The 26,124-nt window shown below is 42.6% G+C and overlaps 1 protein-coding gene across 1 annotated transcript in view; it reads left to right on the forward strand.

Moving 5' to 3' along the window:
* The window catches only part of ets1 (v-ets avian erythroblastosis virus E26 oncogene homolog 1), a 55,643-nt gene that overhangs the window by 22,636 nt on the left and 6,883 nt on the right, over nucleotides 1-26,124 (forward strand). The window contains exons 3-7 of the mRNA XM_037678115.1: nucleotides 19,447-19,566; nucleotides 19,891-20,091; nucleotides 20,335-20,412; nucleotides 21,235-21,480; nucleotides 24,167-24,427. Coding sequence (XP_037534043.1) covers nucleotides 19,447-19,566; nucleotides 19,891-20,091; nucleotides 20,335-20,412; nucleotides 21,235-21,480; nucleotides 24,167-24,427 — 906 coding nt within the window. The remainder of the gene's footprint in view (nucleotides 1-19,446; nucleotides 19,567-19,890; nucleotides 20,092-20,334; nucleotides 20,413-21,234; nucleotides 21,481-24,166; nucleotides 24,428-26,124) is intronic.

A 26,124-nucleotide genomic window follows, 5' to 3' on the forward strand; every position in this document is an offset into this window, starting at 1 on the left:
TATATATATATATATATATATATCGGTAGACATATATATATATATATAAAGTGTTTATACAATCAAAATAATGAAGAACTCTTTGGTTCTTTAGACTTCATATCATTTTCCTGTGAGTGTTGCTGCTGCTTGTAATGCACCTCCATGTATTTGAGAGAAATAAATTAAAACCACAGAGTACTGATGTTTAGCTCTGTGCTGTAAGAGCCTTTCTTTTCTGAGAACATGCCGCTAACTGTGAGGAGGGAGGGCAAGACGGAGAGAGGGAAGTCTGGGAGGCAGAGAGCCTCAGAGGGGGGTGGGGATAATTGAATTATCTCCACAATAGAGTGATGGGGGGCACGTGGTGCCGCTAATGGAGGAAGAGATGTCCTTTTTAGCAAAGCTAATTGTTCAGAAAAGAGCTGAGCCTTTGTTCGGGGAGGCCCCACTACTTTCCCAGTGCACTTACATGCACACTGTTTAGCAGAGTGTGCACACACATACGCACGCACACGCAAGCACACACTGAAGACACTGGAATGTGAGGCGCAAGGAAGAGACGCACACATTCAAGGACCCTGTCCCAGCTAAACGTCTGATCTCAGCGGGAGTGCGTTCAGCCTGTGGCACCTTCAGACGGTAGAGCTGCCAGACAGCAGCCACAAGGATCCCACTGTTTTACTGTTGGACTGTCTGCTCTGCCTTTGTGTGTACACTGTACATGTGCGCGTGTCTGTAAATGAGTCACTGATTGATGACACGCTACATGCCGTCTTCAGGCGACATACCAAAGCTATCACGTCATTCTTGTTACAGTTCGGCTCCGTCACGGTCGACATCCAACACGTTGTGTTTGTGAGAAAGATGCAGAAAAACCTCAAACTTTTCAGGCAGACTGAGCTCAGCCTGCTGGGAGGGCGCCAACATGAAACACAAATATCACTTGACAGCTGTATGGATTGCTCCAAATTGAATAACCTTTCCGTTAACTGGGTGAAAAGTAGCAGGTGCAACGGTTACTTCGGAGGATTATAGACAGGCAGGCGACGCAGATGTGCCAGCGAGAGGCAGACACGGAGAGAGGGAGCTGCTTTCGCTGGCTGCTGATACTCTGCAACACAAACGACTGAAGCCGGCTAACTGTCAAAACCATGGAAACGGCATTCACCAGTTGAAGACGGGTAACGCCGAAACCAAACGTCTTTGATGTGACACGGGTCTAGTGCACACGCTGGATGACTGTTATGACTGTAAGACGATTCAGCATTTCTCGGTCTGCAGACAACAAGGGAAAGACCAGCAAAATGGACTTTGAATGGTTCTAAAAGCTGACACGAAGAAGTAAAAACAGAAGATTACTCAAAGTGAAACAGGCTTCAGTGACGCCAGGATAGATATTAGTCAGCACAACCATTAAACCCTGAATGGCTGCCCTCGGGCGCTAAAAGACCCAGGCTGTCCTTTTAAGAACAGATATAAGGGAGTTCATTAAGAGAAAACAAAGAGGTTCAGTCAGGAGGAGTGACAGACCAATGGGCCAACTGGCTCAACTGTTCCACTCCATCATCCCCGCCTCCCTCCGGTGAGGCTGCTCCTCTCACCGCAGAACCCACTCGCCCTGCTCTCAGATGAGCCTCCTATCAGGCCAGAGAAACCTGATCCGGCGCTGCTAATGGAGCCAGCGAAGTACCACCGGTTGAAAATCTATGTGTGATCAATATCCCTGGCTCCCCGGCCTCTTTTCCAGATCATCCCATTTAGAGATACAAGCGGATCTGATGGATCATAATGACGGGGCCTCCTCAGAGCCGGGTCGGTCAAAACCAGGAGAAACCGCGTACTGTTTTAACAATGAACTTCACATGTGTCCACACTGTACCTTTAATATTCTGCTTTTGTTCAAAGCATCAACATTAAAAATGTGTTATTACTCTTTCTGTTGCCATGGGAGACATCCCCTAATGGTGATGCCTGATCCAGAGTCCTGCTGTGGCTGGAGAGCCCAGTCTTTCTCATATCTTGGCTCTTTTTTTCCTCCAGTGGAAGAAAGTCTTGATTTAATTTACCAGCAAGACATAACCATTGTTCCTGATTACTGTCAATATGAAAACAGAAAACTCCATGAAAAAATGGCTCAACATCATTATTAGAGAATTTAAAGTGGACTTCTGTTGATAATTGTGGGCTAATGTTAGAACTAAACACTTAATACAATATGTTGTTTCTACCATGTGTAGCACGTTTATGTGATTTAGCATTAAGAGGCAACAGACATGACATTGTTGTGGTGGCCATCTTGGATTTAATCCAGAAGTTAATCAGCTGTAGATGTACATTAAAACATTACTCTTTGTCAGTTTCATTAAAATCTGTGTGGTGGATTTTGAAACATTTTGCTAACAGGCAGAATTGTTTCACTACTATGACCAAAGTCATTCAGTTTGTTATGAGCTGTGGTTGACTCTCAGCTACTACCACACCAAAGTTTAGCTAAATTGTTGTGCACCTGACTGAGTTGGAGCTGTTTTTGAGTTTGCCAAAGTCACTTAGTTATGGCTGCAAGCTTGGACTGGATTTAATCCAGAAGTTAATCAGTGTAGATGTACTATATTTTTCACCCTATAAGTCACATTTTTTGCATAATCTGCATGCCCTGTGATTTGTACGCCGAAACAACGTATTTATGTTTTTTTTCCCCATATTTATGAACCAATTTTTGGCTGAGATATAACCATTTTCATTAATTCTGACTGAAAATATTGAACACTACCATTTTCACCCGCTAGATGGCACTCAAGTAGTATGGCATGCCGTTGTGTCATGTAATAGGTAGAAGTGGCTATTAATGACACATTTGGCTTGCCACAGCCTGCTACCTTCGTCCAGCTTGCTTGGAGCAACCATCAAATCAACTTCATTTCGCTGCACTGTCCCGGCGAAATGCAGCTAATTTGACCATTGCAGTGCATTTATTAAATAAAAGTTCAACTGAGACACACCTTTACTATAAAGTCGAGCAAACAAAAAATGTTTTAAGTGTTAGTCTTGTTAAATTCTTGTTAAAGTCCTCCCGTGCGCGCTCTCGAGGTCACCATTTGGCAGTCAATCGATTTTTGGCACAAGTTCGACCCACATTTCCAGGTTGTCAGCGGTGACGCATAATAGATGCGACGTATACGGCGAAGCGAAGTATTTATGGATTTTTCCACTTTATTACACAAATTTGGACTGACACAATTTACAGGGCGGAGCGACGTGTACGGCAGAAAATATGGTACTTCTGGTGATTTCTGTCTGAGGGTTTCATTTATGTTGCTCATTAAATATTCTGCTAACATGACAAACACACAGAGGGAAAAAAAAAATCACTCATTTTTGATAATAAAGACGTCATGAACAAGACTACATTGTAGTCTCTGACACTTTTTAACTCTAAGCTGGTCTACTGGGAGTCTTTGTGGGTTAAAATACACACAAAGGCTGTTTAAAAAGCATTGTTTTGCAGCCTCAGCCTTTTCTATAACATGGAACTTACCCTCATAAACCCTTCAGAGGGTTTCCTGTTCACCTTATCAGTCAGAACTAAACTCAGTCACATTTACAGACACTGAGCTAAAGTTTGGTCTGCTTATGTCTGAGCTCTTTCCAGCAGCATGAGGAAATCAACATCATGAGAACTCCCTCATTTCTCAGAGGGAGACATTCAGCTGCTGTGTCAGTCTGTGGCTGCGTGCTAAAACACAAAGAAAGAAAACAGGTCAGTTTTCGGGAACGAGTAATAACTTGGTGTGATGACGTTCGGAGGGTCTTGGATCAGCGTGTTCTCAGCGCGCGCGCGCGCTCGTGTGTAATTGAATTGACTCCGCCCCCTCGGCTCTTCACAACGCGACGCCCGTCGCGAGGGAAAGAGCGTGTGTGAGAAAGAACGAGGAAGACGGGGAGTGTGTGTGTGCGCGCGCGCGCGTGTGTGTTAGGAGGCAGATCTTCAGATCTGAGCGTGAGAGAAACCAGGAGAAGAACAGGAGAGGCGCTCACATCTAACCAGGACGCACACGGAGGTGAAGATCTCTCTCTCTCTTTTTTTTTTTTTTTTTGGTTCCTTCTGTCTCGTGTTGAGTTGTTCCCGGAGCTCTTAGAATAAAAGAAGGAGAGAAGGAGGACGCTGAGTGTGATCAGATGATCATGACGGCAGCTGTGGATATGAAGCCGACGCTGACCATCATAAAGACGGAGAAGATGGACGGTGAGTAATCCAACAACTCCTCTGACACTCAGCACGAGCCTGAGACACCCCACACCCACCACACCCACCTCAGAGGCTTCACCTGGGACACTGGGACCAGTCCTGGCCGCTGGTTGCACAATGTTGGAGCAGGCTGTCAGCCCGGGGCTGTGCCTCATCATCATCATCATCACTGAGCTGGAAGCTTCAAACCATCACGGCTCTGAAAGTTTCAGGGACAACTTTTTACACATTTATTGACATCCATTCAGGAGGATGATGCGTTCTGGTGGCTCGTTGTGACGTGAGAACTGTTTAAAGTTTATACAAGTTTAACTTTTTTTAAAGTTTGAAGCAGAGCTATTGGTACGACAAACCATCTCTTTCATCACGTTGGTCACCCTGAAGATCTCTCACTCATCTTTGACCTCTGTGTCATGGAGATTCAAACCAAGACTTTCTGCTGGACCAGCATGAGAGACAAGCGGTCCTTTTTTATGTGCCCTTCCTCAGCATCCTCCTCCTCCCTGTCAAACTGTCTTCCAGAGGGAAGCAGAGGCTGAGATGATGCTCTGCTCCAGCTCTTTTACCTGAAACACTTGCTTCATGGAGGGAAGGGGTTAGGGGATTGACAGAGAAGATGACAATAGTGTGAGGGCTTTAAACCTCTATAGTTTCACTTCTCATTTTTTGAACAAAGTTTGGTCATATGTGACGGCACATTTTGTGGAGAGTGACAAGTTTCAGCTAATCCCTGGTGCATTCTGCAGCTCAGGTGGCTTTTGAGCCTGTTAGTGGCTCTGCTAGCGGCACCAAAGCATTATGGAAATCTGACACTAATTGCTAGGGTTGACCCACTAAAGGGGGGGAGGGGGTGATTCACCACATGAACCAGCATCTCCCCTGCTGTCAGTACCTGCAGAGCATCGCTTCATACATACATTTGCACACAATGTGCTGACAGCTGCAAATGTGCAGTGTAGAACTATCTTGCAAAACTATTTCACAATGCATAGTCCTTCTTGCGCGCAGAGTGCACTTGGGTCACATGGGCCTGCCAAGGAGGAGTTCAAAACCCAACCAAAACTTTCCTTCAACTCTCTTTCAGACTCACGTTCACTCTATTGTGTTTACTCCTTAACATGCTTACCAGGTAAAGGTGCTACCAGTGTTCAATAGTCCATCCATCCATCCATTATCTTTACCCGCTTATTCCATTTTGGGTCATGGGGTTCGCTGGTGCCCTTGTCCAGCAATCACTGTGCGAGGGGCGGGGTACACCCTGGACGGGTCGCAAGTCCATCACAGGGACACATAGAGACAAACGAGACAAACAACCATTCACTCTCTCCCTCACAGCTAGGGACAATTTAGAGTTACCAATTAGCCTAACATGCATGTTTTTGGACTGTGGGAGGAAACCGGAGCACCCGGAGAAAACCCATGCATGCACGGAGAGAACATGCAAACTCCACCCAGAAAGGCCCCCGGACCGGGCTTTGAACCAAAGACCTGCTCGCTGAGAGGCAGCAGCTCTACCAGTTGCGCCACAGTGCTGCCCGTTCAATAGTCCTCCTAATCCTAAAGAGACACAATAGTTGACGGCATGTGTAACAAACTTCTTTCAATTCAGTTCATTTTATTTATAAAGCGCCAAGTCACAACAGAAGTCATCTCAGGGCACTGAACAGAAACATTCATATATAAAAATAATAAGTTAACGTTATTTATCTGAGGAGCAGACTGCTTTGAGTTTTACTCCATCACAGAACTCTCATCTTGAGCAAACATGAAGGCGACAGTGGGAAGGAAAAACTCCCTCATGAAGAAGAAACCTTTAGCAGAACCAGGCTCAGGACAAGCGGCCGTCAGCTTTGACCGGCTGGATTTGAGAGGAACAGATACACAATGGCAGGTCAAGAATCACATGATAAGATACAAATAGTATGAAATGAAAACTATTCAAATGTAACAATTAATTTAAGGAAATGAGGTCAATTTGTCCTCCATTAGTCTAAGCCTATGGCAGCATAACAAGCCAACCCGAACTATAGGATTTATCAAAAAGGTAAGTCTTAATCCCCGTCTTAAAACTGGACAAAGTGTCAGCCTCACGGACAGAAACTGGAAGTTGGTTCCACAAGAGAGGAGCCCGAGAACTGAAAGATCTTCCCCCCATTCTGCTTTAGGAAACTATAGGAACCACAAATAAGTTTGCAGTCTGAGAGCGAAGTGCTCTGTTAGAAAAATATGGACCAATACGATATGTAATATAAGATGGAGCTAGGTTGTTGAGAGCTTTGTGGGTCAGAAGTAAGATTTTGAATTCAATTCTGCATTTGACAGGGAGCCAATGGAGAGAAGCTAAAACTGGAGAGATGTGATCTCTCCTACTAACTCCAGTTAAGACTCTTCTTGCTTCCAACTTCATGAAAGAGATGAGAGCTCAATTCTTTTCTTTTTTTCTGATGCAGCAACTGCTCCTAAGCTTTCAGTGGCACTGTGGGAAGAACAGCTGTCATTTTTCTTTGAAACATCTGCATCACCACAGCATGTACAGTAGATGCATGTGTACCCCTCTACCAAGGCTTAAGTCAAGTCCAGCCCACCTTACTACACTGTTTGTTTTCTTTTGTGACGGAAGTGCAGCCAGTGTCAGCTTTCTCAGGACCTCTCCTCACTCTCCAGCTGAGGTGATATCTTTCTAAGCTCTGTGCCCATGTCAGAGTTGCAACCAAACAGAGCTTCTCATGTTTCATCAAGCTCTCACTCCTCTGTTCTGAGAACAGTCAGCAGTTCTTGGCACAGCACTCTTATTTCATGATAACCCAACCCGTGGTCGCTTGTTACGAACAGCAATGTGTAGCCATAACAAGACTAGGCTCTCTAGAGATGGGTTAAATTATATCTAAAAACGTTACTTAACGGTGATCGTTGCAGCTACAAATTTTTATTCCTTGACGCACCATAAACCCTGTCAGTCATTTACAGGACAAGTACATTTTTAAGAGTGAGTCATCCCTCTTTCACTTTCCTCCTTGGCTTTGTAAGGCCTGAAAGTCAGGGACCAGTGACTGACAGGAATGTTAGTGAACATGCCCTGCTGGGTGCCACGCATGGAAGCATAGAGAGAGAGAGCTCGCAGGGGGTGGTGGGCTCACTTTTATCTGATTCAAATGCTGTCGTTGTGATGATTCTCTTGAGAGGCCTCATGCACAATCTTCTTCCATGTTTGCTGAATGGAGTACAAGCACATACAGGCCTTGCCACATGGATGGCTCTTGAGGACTTGGGATTTTCTATTCCACAGAGGCAAAGAAAGGCTTGTGACAGAACAGCGGGAGTTACAGAAAGCTTCAGTTTTGAACTATGGTGCGTTTGTGTCAGCATTACTTCAGTAGCCTGGCGTAATATATGGCGGTATTTGAGTGCATGGCGAGCTGACAGCTGTGCAAACACTGTTTGGGTGATCCAGGCTCTTTTTGATGTGGCGTGCCGATGAATCAGGCCAAATAGTGCAAACTGTTCACTTGTGAAATCGAGGGAAATCCAATATGCAATATCAAAACTTGACTGGTCAGTCTAGGCCAGCTCATTGCATCATCCATATGGAATAAGAAAACCTTTGACCAGGCCTTGTCTGGACCTACAGGGCAAGATACCAGCTTCATCAATGGGTCTCTGTGTGCTGCTCAACAACTCAGACGGTGGAGATCTGTCAGCCTCTTCGATGTCTGTCTTTTGTTCTTTCCTGCTCTGTGCATTATGCTACTCTGTTACATGAAATGTGTTTTCCCTATTTAGTCAACACTTCATTCATTGATCCTTCACTGAGCTCGTCATCTGCCTTGTTGCCCTTATAAACGTGAAACCATGACCCAGTGTGGGTCTGTTCTAAATGCTTCCCTGGTGACTACACACCTTAATCTCGGCCTATAAAGCTTAGTCATAAAAAAGGCGTGTTAGCACCAGATACAGCAGGCTGCTAAATAATAAACATATGGTGAGAAAGGGTTTGTAGGGACTGAGGAACCGTCAAGGTGTGGCCGATAGGCTGGCGGTAAATGGTCTAAAATAATAGTCATCAAAGTCTCCTAGCAACTGGTTTATAACAGCTTCCTCTTTTACCATTTTACAAAAAGCCAACAACATAAAACTGTATCATACATATTAGCGCGGGGCAACGATTATTTTCTTTTATTACGATTAATCTCAAAATAATTTTTAGATTAATCACAATTAATTGCATTATTATGCACACATTTAAATTATGACTCAAATACATTTAGAGCATTTTTAAGGTACTGTTTTATATTAAAAAAAAGGTGAAAAAATGCACCTTTTAACAGCAGTGTTATAGCAATTCAAGTATTTCTAGTAACATAAACTTGAAGAACATTATATAAAATATGAAACCAAAGCTATTTGCCTGGGCAAAAATATTTGTAATTTATTTTAGAGGGGGGAAAAAGATACATTCAAACCCAAACTAGAGTCATAACAGATTAACAACAAATTCAAACTTTTTTTTTTCAGAAAAGTCACAAGAAGAAACGTTTGTAAATCAGAGAGTATCATGAACAGTTTATCTTCTGACGCTGCTCAATAATCCAGGTACAAAAGTCTAACCAGGTGAAGTCAGGTCTTCTGGACGGATTTTTCTTTGTTGAAATATTTTGGTTTTTTTTTTAATCCAATAGACCTCTACAGTCTGAGGATCTGCAAACAACAGTCAAATAGCACCTAAAAAAAGTTAAGTCAGGACCTCTGGACATTCAATAAAACAAACAAACAAAATGTAGAAACGTTTCATCTTTCATCCAAAAGTCTTTCTCAGTCTGAGGTGCTGTATTCAGCTCAGTCTCTTAAATAGCATCTTCTCAGAGTGGATCAACCAGTTTTGCTGCTGACAACCAAAACCAGCTGATCACATGATCAAGAAGGACCATCAGCCTAACAATGGATCATTAGCACACTGATGGCTGTTTACTATTCACAGAGGGCTGAGTGATACTAGCAATAACAGCATTGTAAGAGGGGGACAATTGAACACGGAGGCCTCCACTCCTGTTTAACGATGGACGGTTTCTTTTCACAAAGATGGCCTCCTTTACTCCTCTCTCAAACTATTGTTCCTCTATATCCAGGATGTGAACATCTTCATCCCTGAAAGAATGACCGCTGGCCTGGAGATGAGTGTAGACCTCAGAGTCCTCGCCTGATGGTGTTGCTCTTCAAACCACCAGCTCTTATAAACCTGGACCATCCTTTTGGCCAGTGGCTGTTTAGTTTCCCCGATGTAAGACTGATCATAGCCCTCCTGACACTGAACAGCATACACAACATTACTCTGTTTGTGCTGGGGGACTGGATCTTTGGGATGAACCAGTCTTTACCATAATGTATTTTGGGGTTTAAAAGCCACTGGGACGTTATGTTTAGAAAATAAACATTTCATTTTCTCTCAAACTCCCGCAACATATAAATAGCACCTTCTCATCGTCGATCAACCAGTTGCTACTGACAACCAGAACTAGCTATTCGAGTTACAAGCTGTCATTTCCGACGTCGTTGAGAAGCTATTAGCCGATAGCACGACTTGTTGGGTGAGTTTTACCACAGACATTTGGACGTCGTGTTAGCCCCTTTAGCATGATTAGTCTTACGCCACAATGGATAAACAAAAACTTTGAACTTAAAAAGGCTGTCCTTCATGCATAAGAGTACAGAGGATCCCAACCTGCAGCTACGAACCTGGAACAAGCCTCCACAAGTGAGATAGCATCGCAAGTGACTGATACTAATACATAATATTTAACACTTTTTATTTAATATAAGTTAAAGTGCTATGTATATCATATGGCTGTTACTGAATATGTCACCAGCTCTTACAACAGTTACACAATTTTTGTAGCAGATAAGCCTAAATAAAAGGGCTATGTTCTGACAAAGGCAAGTATATTAAAAATATCAGTATCAATATCAGATATCAGCCAAAAATCCAATATCTTGCAACCCTAATCACACTCTTAAGGCTCCTGTATACTGCCGCGTACGTTCGTTCACGCGTACATACGCGTGTACTGTACACAGAGGGTTCAGTCATTAAACTCCAGCGTACACCCCGATCAGCTGCTGAGCAGCTTCACAGACAAGGGGCGTTTACCTTCGGGACAAATTGAGGTTGCAGATTGGTCATTTGCTGACACGCCTACTGGATTGATTGACAGGTCAGAAAAAAGGGAAAAAAGCGAGCGTTGGCAGCCTCAGCCACAGTGGTGTTCTGTGTTTATATGTTGTTAATAAAAAGATCTAAAAAAATAAAAAAAACAGGGAGCGCTGGCTCTACAGCCCACACATCAGACCAGCCCACCAGGAAATCTCCAGACCCTCCCGCAGCCACGCTGGACCTGAGTTTAATTCGCTCGTGACAAATTCCTTTATTTCTCACCATTTCAGTCATGGCATCAACGAAGGAGGAAGAGATCACTGCCTCTTAGCAAAAAAACGAAAGAAAAGGCCAGATCAGGGAAGAAGATCATTTGGTGTTGCATACAAAACAGTCTGTCGCTGGGCAGTTTATTGTGCGACACCGCGTACGCGTTGGATTTTTAACAAAGCTCCTAACATTTCATGTGCAGGCTGTCCCAGCTTTGTCCTTCATCTGTTGTCCACTTGGGACCCATCAGTAGAAATGAAGCAAATTAAAGATTATCTGGGTTCACTTTAACACATACTGAGCTGACAATACGCTGGTGAAGATCCTCAGGCATCCAGGAAATTCGAAAAAGTTCAAGACAAAAACAACTGGACTTTATTTTGTAACTGAGGACGTTTCACTCTTCATCTAAGAGCTTTCGGGGTTCGAGTTATAAAGTTGAGGTGTTCTGTAATCTAGATTCTACTAGATTAGAGTGAGAGGGCAATCTGCATATGAATCTAGTTTACAGAACACCTAAGTTTAACTTGAAACCCACACCCCCTGTTCTTTGAATTGCAAAAGCTCCTCGGATGAGAAGCGAAACGTCTTCTGTTACAAAATAAAGTCCATTTGTTTTTGTTTTGAACTTTTTTGAATAACGAGTATGGGCTGAAACTTGTGCCATCAGAAACTGAATCAATTCAAATTCAGTTTCTGATGGCACAAGTTTCAGCCCATAGTTTCAGCTCATAAATGAGCTGCATAACACACACTTGGTCTTCCTTCACAGCACATCGCTGCACGGCTGCTGCCGAAAGTCTCAACGGTTGAGGCACGCGATGATGCTCATCCACAGCCAGTGATCAACATCACGAACCTCGCGACCAACGTGTGTGTCTGTGCGATTACAGCCACTGAGCAATGGAATTAAAAATTAAGAAAAAAAAAAAACTAACAGTATTAATGCATAAAAAAAAAATGTTGCAGTTAATCACTGGCGCTCCGTTAATGCGATAAGATCCGGGAATTCTCTTATTTTGACAAGGTGCATTCCGGTAACTGTTTGCTTGGATCTGATAACTCTCAGGCTTACCAATGATAAAGTTATGGGCAAATGTCACTGCCTTGAACAAACAAAACTTATATTAGATATGCAAACTGAAAATAATTACATAAACACTCGTTTTAAATATAACAGCCACTTACAATCTTTTTAATATCACATAAGAGCCAAGTAAGCATTTTCACTTCTACCCTTAAAAAAAACTCAGCCCCTTAAAGTACAGTCATTGGCATAGTAATTAAAAACATAAAAATATACTTAAACAGCCCGACTAAATTGCAAATCAGTTTTACAGTTTAATTGCATCATTAATAAAACCGTGATTATTTAATAACAATACAAGAGAAATGTTTGATGGGTAATCATGTTACATTGCCTACATCATGTATCGACGGTGTCAATTTGTCAAAATAACAGTGATCAAAATGTCAAAAAGACATTCCAGTTTACTTACATTTGAAAAACGCCTTCTCATTGTACTACTAGACAACTGAGAATTGAAGCACATGAGGACAGTGGCAATGGAGATAGTACTGGAACAGGTGTGAGTGGTGTGGGTGAGTGCCGAGCTAACCAGGCTGTTGTACCCGGGCAGGAGCCCACAGCCAGTCGCCATGAACAGGCTGAGGAGGTGCCTTGGGGATTCACATGTGGTGGTGGAGGACACCAACGAGGAGGACAGTGAATTCAGCGGAGAAGAGTCGGGCTCCGTCAAGTGAGGGATGTCCAACAATCTTGACAGCTGCCCAGTTCAAGGCCAAGCAGACCTACTATCCATGGCATGTAATGGAAATGTAGATGTTGAACAACCTGTTAAAATACACCAGAATGCAGGAAATGGCATCTACATTATTCAAAATTTTCTGGGGCATGACACCCAGACCCCTTCCCACCCCCACCCGCTATTTGTGTAACTTCATATTTTGGTTTACAAATTAAGCACTGCATGTGTGTATGTATATACACATATATACAGTATATATATTATATTGGTTTGGGAAATTAAAAAAAGCAAAAAAGCATTTTTTTAGGGTAACTTCACAGTTCTTTAAGCTACTCACTTATCCAATTCTTTCTCAAGAATCCCTCCCCTCCTTTCATTTTCTTTTTCTGTTTCCATTTCTTTCTGTTGGCCACATGAATTTTTTTTAAAAATCTCAACTCCTTGATGTGGGATTTGTTGAGTACTTTGTGAGTGCACTTCGTCTCATCCCCAGTCACTCCTAGCTTGTAATCCCTGAGTCACGGCCCTAGACACCTGCTGAACCACTCGCCACACGCTTCGACCGTGTCTCCGACTGGTTTCAGACATCTTCTCTCTCCACACTGCTAGTATGAATGAGAACCCAAACTGTCTTTACAAAGCCCTTTATTGGTCCTACAACCTATTTTGCTTTTGTGCTGTTTTTGTTTTATGCTTCTACATTCAGGAGCTGTTTTCCCTGAATTGACAGGATAGGTGTATCTGCTTCTGTCATTAGCCATCTTTCCTCAAAGGTTTGTTTTAGGGCAAACGTTCCGATGTTTACAAAGAGGTCACATCGGGGTTTCTTTTTCTGTGGTGTTCTCCAGATTTTCTTCCATTATTTACTCTTTTTGTTGCACACCACCTGTTTTTTGAGTCAGCGTGCATTGAGTGCTGGTTCTGTAATCAGGTGAACAATCGGGGCACAGCCGCAGACTGTATCTATATCAGACCCCCCACGTCAGAGCTATATTGATTGACTGGTTGGTCCAATCACAATAATAGATAAGAATGTGTTTGCAGCTGGTGGACTCTGCTGCGCAAGTGTTTTTGTCATACACCAGACAATATGAATCTGATTGACTTTGTAAGTTGGATGTGACCATCTATAAAGTTTTAGGTTTTTGTTCAAGATGCTAAAGTAAAAAACAAACAAACAAAAACAGATTGATCACTGCTAGCTACCACTGTTAAATCTGTGTTTCCACAATGCAAAATTTGTGATAAGCATCCTCAGTACACTAATAAACCACCGCACCTGGTTAACACTGTCTGTTTCATCGTTGGACACTTTATGTGCTGGCCTTCAACCAGCATTAGTTTATGCATTGTTACAATGCTTAACTAAGCAAATTATGAGTCATTGTGTAGAATTGCACAAGATATGGTCATTGCTTGTATTATGTCCAGTCACATTGTCTAATCAAGCAGCATGGTATCCCCTGAAGTCCAGTCATTCTGTGAAGAAATGAGTCACAACCCGTCTGTGCGTGTCTATGTGCCTGTGAATGTTGTTAGGGGGTGGAGGCAGAAAGAGAACTAGAGTGAGGGAGATAAAGAAAGAGTTTGAGTAATAGTTTACATAACCAATGTTATCCTCATGTGCTGGAAATCGTTTCCATCGCTGCTTGCAAAACTCTGACTCATAACTTTTAGCATTATCAAATTCTAGATTGCATCTTTTTCATCAGTAAATTCAATTGAACCTGAGGTGCTTCTTGTCATTGTGAACATAACATATCTAATGAGATAAGAAATATGAATGTGGGTAAAGTTTTGTATGCTTTATACTCCTTTTAGCCATAGAGGCAACACTGAGCTTAAAATAGAAGGGCAATTCATCAACCAGAGCTGAAACCATTTTGATCCTCAGACCACAAGTCATTTTTTGGTCACATTAGAGGAAAACAAGAAAGCTGTGAGAAGCACATTAGTGATTGTAAAACTGAGGTGGAATGTGAGGCATGCAAGATAAAAACAGTGTGGTCTGGTAGGAATTCATTTATCAAGTATTCATCTGTGGAACACAGGTTGCTTATTCTCAAGCAGCAGTCTCTTTTGTGTGTGATGTGTAATTAGAGCCAGCCCTGGGACGTCTAACATACATACATGTTGCAGCAAAGTACGGCTATGAGAGATCTGGCAATGTGACCATGAGGCTGTCCCACATAATTCACACTTGTATCAGAGGCCTGGTTGTGGAATGCATCAGTTTGGACTAAGAATGGCCCAGGCACCATGTTTTGTGGAAAAAATGAAACACAGAAAGTAAACTGTTTGTCAGATATGCCGTGTGTTTGGTTTAATGCCTAAACAGTTCCCCCAGAACATCCCATGTCTGTTTATACCAGGAACGGACACTTCGGGTGGGAGGGATATTAGCGTTGCCTTGTACCACCTACACTTCCCAGTATTGTGTTTGCCTGTCAGTTACTTTTTTCTCCTCTCTATACTACCTAGCTACAGACCAGGAATATCCTTCATGCTTATTCAGTTTTCAGATCTTTTAAGTTATTTTTGTCGAAAAAATAATAGAAAATGTCTGGGTTGTGCAGTGATGGTTTGTGATACAAAACTGCTGTTCAAACCTAAAGCCATCTGTTTTCACATTGCTAACACCTTGAATGCAGTTAAATAAGAGTCAAGGTGCCAAATAAGCCACTGCTGCTCTTGCTCAGCTGACAGCAACTTCCATTAGCTCCTGCGGCATATAGTGTGATGACTCCAAACACAACGCCATACCAAGTGCTGAGACTTTGTGATAAACACCACAGTTAATGTGCTTTTACATCATACGCTAATGTGATTTTAGAAATGGAGGCAGTCAAGGAAAAACAGACAGCCATAGAGCTATAGGGTATTAGTCTGACTTGTTGTCTGCTTCAGTAGCCTCTATGTCTATGTATCTATTGTCCTGGGCAACTCTACTTTCACAGCCAAAGACAGATGTGAGCACTGCTGGTCTTATCCCATACAGCTGCCTGACATCACCACAGGCTTGTGTTTTAGGAGGGCAGCCAGAAGCCAGTGGTTGGAAGACATTAGAATAAATTGAGTGTTTCAGCAGTAGTGCCTGTGATAGTGGGATTTTTCCTGGTTTGGAGTTGGATTGAGTTAGCCTACCATTGTTCTGTTTTGCAGCATGTTTTGGTCTAGGTCTGGTTTTGCTTCATCACCTTGCCTACACTTCTATTTCTGGTTCTTGGCATGAAAATGGAAATCTGAACAGCTTGCCTGACTGAACAAGCAGCCCTCTCAGAATCAGACTGCAACCTCGTAGTCCTCCTCTTTCTCGACTGCAGCCCTCAGGAGCCACTTTATCACCCTGTGGTACTGAAAGGACCCTCTTCATACTGGCTGAGTTTATGACATTGCATTCCCAGACCAGAGGTCTAGATATTGATCTTCATCAAAGACTCTCTTTGCTCCCATTTTCTACTCGGGTCTGATGTGGGTCGCTTTGTCCATTTAAACAGCAATTGCTAAATTTTAAACCTTGTCTTTAACCATGAACCCTGTAATTTTTTTTCTACCTGCATGCATGCAGAGATACTCAGGAAAACCCTAGCAGTGGCTATTAAATGACCTTCACCTTAACCTACACTTTACCTCACTTCCCACAGGAAGTTGCAACTTACCCACAGGAAACAGACACTTTCACACGAGGCCCAACTTTACAGATGGGCACAGCAAGAAAAACATCAATTACTTCACGTTTGGACAGTGAGTTGCACTGACATTTTGACTGTTTTACTTAAAGAGCCCAAATACACACTACTTGTTAACTCTCTGGGGCTATTTTTAGCTCAGTGGTATGATAGAAAGCATATTGCCTTTATTTGTTAGGTCTGCTTGCCTGCCCTGTTTCTATCATTGCATCATTGTGAGTGGAGTCTGGATTTTAGGCTTTATGAATGAACTAAGCCTCTGCCGGAGGATGGGAGATGGCACTGATCCCACTGTGATGTCACTCCAGAGACAGAGAGAAAAAAAACAGGCAGCCTTATAAATCTTCCCATTCATATGTTCACCATCTTCCCCCCCTCTTTTGTTGCCCACCCAATTCCCTTGTCCTGGGATGGGCTCATTTTAAAGGATAGTGACTCACTTCTCTGGACTCTGTTGTCCCCCCACCTTTGCTGTCTTCCCCTAGCTAGGTCCTGCTTGAGCCCAATCAACTCTAGTCCTTCACGCAAGAATCTTAATTTCGCACAAAAGCTTTAGAATGCAAACAAAGATGGCTGCAGATTTAAGTCATGTGCATGGGTGTTTATATGTGGGTCAGTGCCTAAAGAACCAAACTGATCCAAAGTTTAAGGCTGCTCTGGGGATGGTATAGCTGAAGTGAGTAAAGGCCTCTTGCCTAATGGCAAAATAAGGAAAAAATAATCATTCTTTTTGATCAAACATCCAGACTGAGCACAAGACTTGATTCAGAATAGATTTACACATTATTCATTTTGCATCATCATGAAAAAATTAGCCTAATTTCAGACTTTCCACAGCAGACACACTTGTTTTTTGCAGCTCGAGTCTTGTTGAGTAAATGTGAACGCCATCATGCTGCATGTGATTTACACCCTCGCCGACATTTCATGAGCTAAGTGGATGGGACTCATTTTGTGGACAGACCCGCACTGTCTAATGTGGAAAGTGATGACTTGTGGATGCTTTAAGCTTACTGACCATTCTGCATCTAATGGGACTCGCAGGCATTGAAATCATATCAGGACTTCATCATTTACTGGGGATGGTCTTGATCTGAGCATGCCTCTCTGGCTAATGGATGCACATTGTACATTAGCACTGCCACAGATAACTTTCATATGGATCATTCACTGTGGAGACTGCTCTATTATCACTCCACTTTAACTTTTACAATTTGCTTTTCAACATAGCTGTGCTCTCTGCTTGATGTTTTTAAGATTTAACGATAATGGCAGTGTACATACATAAAATACACAACATATATAAAACAAAACTAACATTCCCTACTTACTTTGACTTACTGCAAGAAAGTAATCCCAACAAACACAAAAATACAAGTTGCAGTTCATGATTTCATTTGGCCTTTAATCATAGTTCACACTTTTCTTTTGAATGTGCCTAATGCTAGTTCTTATGCACTGTGGTGCTGAAACGTCTTTGATGGAGGATTTAGTGCTAAGGTGGGTTCAAGTCTGTGTGGGCGAGTATACGCAGGGGCTGGGTTGATAAAAGCCGTGGGGAGGGAAGAGGGGGGTAAATGGTTGGAAAGTGCAGACAAACTCCACTCGATCCAGCTTAAACAAATGGCCACATTTTGCCTCTGTCTTCACATCAAAGCGCAGACAGTCTGAGCCTTGGACCCATCTTAGAGTTTGCAGCTGTTTGCAACACGAGCGGTGAAACTTAGCACAGGAGAAGAGAAACGGCTGAACACAGAGAACTTCACGGGTTATGTCTTTTTTTTTTTTATAGTGAATGAATTTCAGTGTGTGAGCCGATAACAGCCAACAAGGTATTTTGTGTAAAACTGCAAAACATTGTTTTAGTCTAAGCTGTTCCTCTGACTAGAATTCTTTACTTTCTGTTTGTTCACCGGTTTACAAGACAGCAAAATGAGAAGATGCCACTACACAAGTCATTAAATACAAACACAGATAACGCAAAGACCTGTTGTGTTATGTCCCAAGTCTGTTGTGAGACTTCTCATTCAGGAAGAACAAGAAAAAAAAAAAGAACCAGGGAAAGAAACAGAAACTCTGGGAGCTAATTTTACAAACAGCCAGACAGACACTGGTTCCACTGGCGAAGGAGGGACAGCTGCTGTGCATTCCAGACGAGGTCGAGGCGTTAGTAAGTGGTGAAAACAAGCATGAGCTGAATTCTACCCCACTGTACCACTGGCAGATAAAAACCACCAGCCGGTGCAGATGTCAGCACATCTGGGGACGTGACGAATGCTGCTGCTCTTCTGGGGAGTGGCACAACTTTTCCCTGTGATTTGGTCATTGCTGCTTTTGACAGTCAGGAAAGATAGGGAGACCTACGTGAACCTCTCTTGTGCATGTACTGACACCCCCACAATACCATGTGATCCGGTGTGGGTGTTTGTTGTGTGAATTCATGCAGTTCTGATGCAGAATGGATGATTAAAAGCATGCCTGTTAATGAGGCTTCTGTGCGTCTGCATACATGTGCTGTCTTTTTAGCAGCCTCATGTGCCTCTCGGCCCTCCTGTCCCACAGCTCGGCCCGTCTAATGAGATGAGTGCAAGTCATCAGGCTCTGTTTAAAGCCTTCAAAGGGATCTCTGTTCCCTGCTGGGTGCCCACTGGCAGCCAACAAAGAAACAGTAAACCTAGTGTGTCACTGAAACGCTCGAGACAGCCCAAACCCCCCTAACGCTCAAAGCCACCCGCCGGCAGCCGCTGTGACATCATCACCTCCATCCTTTGACCCTTGACATGGCAGAGTGTTTGACCCCATGCTTGGGCTAGTGACAGTAGGCCCTGTGTTTAGAGGGGGGGGCATTGTAGGGAGGCTAGGAGGGGTCACAGTGTCACTGCTGGGCACCAGGCATTGCTCTCCCACCCAGGAGGTGCAGTTAGATGAGAGTGCAGGGTTTAAAGTGTTTGTGTGTAAACCTGTGGGTCTGTTTTGGCAAAAAAACAAAAAAACGTTTGCTATTGCCTAAAAAGGGCCGCACTAAACACTGAGCATGAGCGTAAACCAACAGGGGGACTTGTTCATTTGTCTACACTGTCCAAAATGAACTGTAAAATATTGCTGATTATAATATGTATAAAGTTTGTGTGTACACACGTGTATCTGTGTGAATTACTGACCGAGTCTCACCCTCAGCAGTCTCAGTCTAATTTTCCATTCTGTAAGTTTGATCACGTTCATTTTAGCAGCGTTTTTTCCGAATCACATTTTGATGTTCGCATCCCACATTTTAAATCGATAAATACATAAATGTTGCCAACACTAACCAAACACTGACAATTATTTGTCGTTTTTGTGCTGCAGATCTGGAGTTTGGAGACGTTCCTCAGTTGACTCCGGGAAGTAAACAGATGATGGCCGACGCTGTGATGGCCACCTTCAGCGGCTTCACAAAGGAGCAGCAGCGGCTGGGAATCCCCAAAGGTGCTCCTGTCAGCTGCTTGTGTTGTGCTCCATGCCTGTTAGTATGAGAAAATCAAATTGTAATGAGCGAGGCATGTGCAGGCTCATGCGCATGTCTGCAAACAGCCCAACTGACGATATCACCTCGTAATCTGAGTTCGGTTAATAATTCCTCCCGCTCCTTGTTCGCTGCCGTGTGGCAGTTTGCGCCAGGTGCTGAAATCTAGTGAGCAGACATCTCAAACACAAGTTTACATACATGTCTAAAAGAACATGCACAAGCAGCGTAAATGCACTGCGGCATGTCCAGGTAATCCTAACATCAGGGGTTTTGTTGGCCTGCAGATCCCAGACAGTGGACAAAGAAACATGTGGCTGAGTGGCTGATGTGGACGGTGAACGAGTTCAGCCTGAAGAACGTAGCTTTTGAAAAGTTCACCATGGACGGAGCCAACCTGTGTGCCATGGGGAAGGAGCGCTTCTTGGATTTAGCTCCCGACTTCGTTGGTGACATTCTTTGGGAGCATTTAGAAACGCTTCAGAAAGGTAAGACCAAAACTAAACTTAAAAGTATTGTTTTATGTATTTTATAAACGGATGAATGAAGAATCTCGGTACGTATACCTAGTGAGGATTTTATAGCAATGACCGGAGTAACCGGAGCTGAACAGGAAGGCACGTTTTGGTCCAAGTCATTAATTTTTGATAGAGCTGGATGCAGTTACATGATAGAAAACAAAATCAATGATGAGGTCACTGACGCTCACTCTCTATCCATTTTTTATGAAGAGGATACAAAGCATTACCCCATCAATGGACTGACCTCCAACTTCCAGGAATCCCGCTATACCTCAGACTATTTTGTCAGTAAGTACTCACGGCAGGCACACTGTCTGACGGCCGAGGTCACACACTCAACGCATGAATGAAAGTGCAGACTGGCTTCATGTTGTCAACAACAACAGGCTGTTTAACTGAAAAAAAATCAGTGTAATACTTCTCAAGGATCCTCACAACTCCATTTAGTTACAACCCAGAGGGCTGCGGTGCAATAAATACACAATTATCAGTTCATGCTGATTATCTGCCTTCGTCAGGTTAGTGAATAAACCAGGAGGCAGCTGTGAGCTCAGGATGCTCATCCAAAACTGTGAAATTGAAATACACAGGCAGAATGTGGATATTTACAAAATGTGGCAGATTTTACACAAAATAACTTTATACAAAGTTTTTCCATGAACTCTGAGATCTGAGTAGTTTTAGAATAGCTCATCTGATCTGCTCAGATTTAAACTATTTGTCCAAAAGTTAGTCAAAAGGCTATCTACTACAATTTAGATGTTTTTTATTTTATTTTATTTATTTATATTAAACTTTATTTAAGCAGGCATATCCCACTGACAACATGTCTCTTTTGCAATGGAGGCCTGAACCTGAAGGCAACCTAACACATGTTTTGACTGTTTATTACCTTTCTGCAGAATCCCACTTCACATATCTAAACTTTCCCTTTAAATGTGGGAAGACATTTTATTTATCCAGCCATTGATTGTGTTATTAACAGCCTTCAACCTGAGCAGCAGGTTAGCATGCGAGAGATAATTACTCCTCACTAAGACTGAAACACGTTTGCCAGTTTCCACTTCACTCCTGCCTTTTATCCACGTCATTTTCCTCGTGTGTTTCCAGGCTACGGCATTGAGCACGCTCAGTGCGTCCCTCCCTCCGAGTACTCGGAGCCCGGCTTCATCACAGAGTCCTACCAGACGCTTCATCCCATCAGCTCTGAGGAACTGCTGACGTTGAAGTACGAGAGCGAGTACCCCGGGGTCATCCTGCGGGACACAGCCCTGAACTCCATGCAGGGCGACTACTTTTCAGTCAAACAGGAAGTGGTGTCCCCCGACAACATGTGTGTGGGACGCCTGAGCAGAGGTGAGACGTCATGCAAGCAATTGAAGAGTGATGCTAACTTTTATACAATTGTAGGATTTGTCTGGAAAAATCTCAGTAAAAGCAAAGTGCTGCCTTTGCGCACAAAATATTTCATTGATCCAACTTTAAAGCATGGTTTTTTTTTTTATCTTAATGTGTGTGTTGGTGTGAGGTAGGGCTGGGCCATATCATATAGTTCATGATAATACTGGTAAAAAAAAAAAAAACTTGCCCAGGAAAATACAAAGTACTTTGTAAATTATATATCATGATATATCTTGATGCATACTCAATCCAGGTAGAAACATCTAAAAAAGTTAAGTCTGGTCCTCTGGACATTAAGCACTTTAAACAGCGACAGGGCCAACCAAAGTGCTGTGCAAACAGAAACAACAGGCAAAGCACACAGCAACATAACATAACGTAAAATCAAAATATAGAAACAAAATAATAGCAGATAATAATATAATGACTAACACGTTGTGATGCATACAGGATCAACACAAATCATACAGTGTTGAAAGCCAGGGATATACCATGATATGTTAATTTCATGACATAAATATGTCAGTATTTCCCCCTACCATTATACAAGTGCGGCGCCACGCCCCGTTAACAGAACCGGGCGCGCCAAACTACCGAATCAAACTGCGCAACCCCACCGGTACTGGTGTAACGCTAAGCTAGCCACGCGCAATACTAGCTAGCTGAAAAGCTAAAGGTATCGCTCACGCTGCCTCTTCCCTCACGCTGAGCATCAGAGAAACTGAATCATTCCTGCAGGAACAGAGGAAGCTGAAACACCACAAGCTTCAGGGTCAGCTGATCACCTCGTCACAACTTGTGGAAGTTATAGCTCATTTAAAGGCAACATATATTTTGATGTATGTTACATTTTTGCTCAACAAGTCTTAAGCTTCATTTTATTTCGTTATTTTGGGAAACTGCACCTGCACTTTAGTTTTGTGGTAGATATTGTTCATGTATATTTTGTGCAAGCGTTTTCAATCTAAACAACAGAAGAATCATTTTTATTTTTTATTTTGAGACTGATTACGTTACTAAAAAAAGTAATTGCACTAAAATTAACCCTAGTTGTTTTTTTTGTTTTTTTTTATATATATAATACTGCAAAGTAACATGTTAAATTAATTTTGTCAAATGAATAACTATGTTTTTATTTTGTTACAGCACAAAATGTATCGTTATCTTCAGAATGCTCTGAAATATCACAATATTATATTTAAGCCATATCGCCCACCCCTGTGTGAGGTGTGTGTGTGTTGCCTGCATGTGATTGCGCTGAAGCTACTAGAATCTTGTCATGCCATATCAGTGTACATGTTTAGAAGAGAAGATAAGCAGGCCCTCTAGTTGGTTTGTGGTTTGAGCAAAACTCCTCACATGCTCAAGACTAGACTGGAAAAAAAAAAAAAAAACGTATTGTTTTTGTCAGTGCGCTACACGAAACAAAACCACAATGTGTTCTTTTCTTACCGCCTTGTCCTTTATGTAAAACAGTTTGAGTGGTTTAACCTTAAAGTGCTTTTTTTTTTTTTTCTTTCATTTTTCGTGGCCTCCTTTTCCTCAACTCAACCTCTGCGTTCTGGGTAAGAAGACAGAGGTGTCATCTCAGTTTGCAAGCATGGGACTTTCTCATGAAATGCTTTGTTGCTGTTGTTTTTTGTTTTTCTTCCAGTCATTGTTTAGAACAGAGGAGCAGCATGGTTTACATTTATGCCCACAGAGCGAGGCTTTTCTCCCAAATCCCCTGCTGCAGAAATGAAGAGCATGTGCTCTGCACTGTACACCGTGCTCTCAGAGTTTCTCTGCAAGATTTAAGGTCCAATCGTCACGCAACGTGCATACCAGGCTCGCGAGCGTGGTGTTGGACTCTGTCGACATGGGAAAGTACTTTGGAGTTGGACTGACACACACATGTGGTTTCAATCGGAGCAGCTGAAGACATCAGCGTCAGTGGAGGCGCAGCATTATCTGTCATTTGTTAATGACTTAACGTTCAAAGAGCCTGCTTATCTTTCCCAGGGCCAGAAATAGCAAAGACAATTTGCGTGATTGTTTTCCATTTAGCATCGAATTCAAATGGTGGTTGTAAAAATCAAATGAGGTGTGAAATGGGGAGACGGGAGTCGGCGCAGAATGATTCAGCTTAGAGGAAAAACAAACAAAACACTGTCACTGCGAATGTAGTTGTGTCAAACTACGGGGTTCGTTCACGCTGACGTTTCTGTAATTCTTTCGTTTGAGTACGTAAATTAAATATAACAAATACAATTTAAGGCCTAGCGTTCTCGGAAGATGTACACATCACTGTCTGAATGCCAGAACTTTAGAAAAAGATTGTTTCATGATGAGGAGAGATGGAGCTCCAGCTGCTTTGGTCAAATCTTGTAAATGACGTTCTGCATTATCTCATACCATAATGTCAGATCCGTTAGAGCTCAAAGCATGTGTTTAGGTGGACTCTCAGCTACTACCACACCAAACCCCAGTTCAGTATCGGTAAAACTGACTTAGAGATGCGTTGACAAACTTAACACACACAAACAGACAAAAACATCGTCACCCTTTTGCCCTCTGTGGTGGGTGACTTGTGATAAGAAGTGTTTTTCATTTACATTCTTGCAAATTAAAATGTAATTTTTCTCCGTATATTTCCTGTCAGGTAAGCTCGGGGGCCAGGACTCGTTTGAAAGCATCGACAGCTTCGAGAGCTGCGACCGGCTGACCCAGTCATGGAGCAGCCAGTCCTCGTTCAGCAGCCTGCAGCGAGTACCGTCGTACGACAGCTTTGATTCCGAGGACTACCCCGCCGCCCTGCACGGACACAAGCCCAAGGGCACCTTCAAGGACTACGTGAGGGAGCGCTCCGACCTCAGCAAGGACAAACCAGTCATCCCTGCAGCTGCGCTGGCAGGATACACCGGTAAGACTTCCAACTGTGGAAAAAAATGTTTTCAGACTTTAACGAGACAGACACGTCAAGTAATTAGAGGCCTAGCATTTCTTGAAGGGATGTGACGTGTTCAAAGCCTCTCGTTGTAGAGTTTTAAATTAAAATCATTTTATATTGAAAATGAAAAAGTTAGAGCCGTTTTGTTCAAAGCCATGAAACTTCTTGAGTGGTCTTGGTGTGTTAGCACTTAGTGTTTTTAACGATTCTCAGCTACTATCAAGCTCAACTTCTTTACAATTTACAGATGTGTAGTCATCTGTAAATTATAAATTGGGCTGCTGTTTAATATACCATATTATCTTACATTATTAGTGTTTAATGTATATCTTAGATCTTTTAGCATATTGTTTAGTGTTCGTTTAGCATTTGTCTTAGTGTACTTTGTATATCTTAGATCCTTGTATGCTGATTCTTTTTATATTTTATATTTTTGCTATTTTTGGGTGTAACTGGGACCTTGAGTACATAATTTTGTTCCACCGCATGTACCACATGTGATGCGAATGACAATAAAGAACCTTGAACTTGATATTTGGCTTTGCTGCGGCAGTACTCTTGAATCAAGTTGACTCTAGAAGGTAATCAGTGGTAGATGTACATCCAGTGATTACTTTCAGAAAGTTTCATTGAATTTGTTCAGTGGTCCGTGAGATATTAACTAAGAGTTTCACCTTCAGCGGTGAGCGACAAATAAAGCCAAACTCAGTGCAGAATAGGTTGAAATAAAACATTGCATATCATAATTACTCCATCACTGTTGCTACTGTCTGCATGGTATTTAGGTAAAAGAAGCAGTTACAGAAATGTAGCTGCTTCTTTTTCAACGCCCCTTCAGTGCACAGCTGTAACACACATGTGGACGCTCTGCAGTATAACCCACATGTGAGAGTGCTGTAGTGCACCACTTTTAACACACTTTTTACCCCGGCTGCCCAGGTTAGGAAACAAAGTAGATCTGCTCCTGCCTCCTTCAGCGTTCTCACTTTGTGTGCCTTCACTCCTCATCTACCTCTTTATCTGCAGCCTGCATCTCAACCTATTTTTTCCAGGTCGTCCTAGCAACGCTGGTGAAATGAAGAAATTGTGCCTGCCCCTACGTGTACAGCACCAGAGCTGAATTATCTCTTCATCTTTGCACTTGTGCATGCCTGAAAAAAAAAAAAAAAAAAAGCTGCCTTACATATGTTCTTTAGGTTCACTGAGATGTGGAGATGTTTGCAAACTCTGAAGCAATTGCACGATTTTAGCCTCTGCCTTGTTTTTCGTTTAAAACTAGCTGCTGCTGCCATCGTTGTTTACTCAATGTTCAAATTCCACCTAAAAGTATGAACTCAAACGGTCAAAAGTTCATCTTAAACTATATCAAACATTGCATTGAGCATGCATCAGGATATATCAAACATTGCATTGAGCATGCATCAGGATATATCAAACATTGCATTGAGCATGCATCAGGATATATCAAACATTGCAGCTGGAAAGAGTTTACTCCAGTAGTGTTATAGGTTAATTGAAATGTGGGTCCACTATAGGCGTCGCTGCAATTATAGGTGATGGGGACGTGTCCCCCTCACATTTAAAAAATATTCATTTGGACACCCCCCCCCCCACACACACACACACACACACACACACACATTTACCATGAAATATTAGTTCACCCAGCT

Source organism: Nematolebias whitei, chromosome 6 (assembly GCF_014905685.2).
Source record: "Nematolebias whitei isolate Nwh7 chromosome 6, NemWhi1, whole genome shotgun sequence".
In the NCBI taxonomy this organism is placed as follows: Eukaryota; Metazoa; Chordata; class Actinopteri; order Cyprinodontiformes; family Rivulidae; genus Nematolebias; species Nematolebias whitei.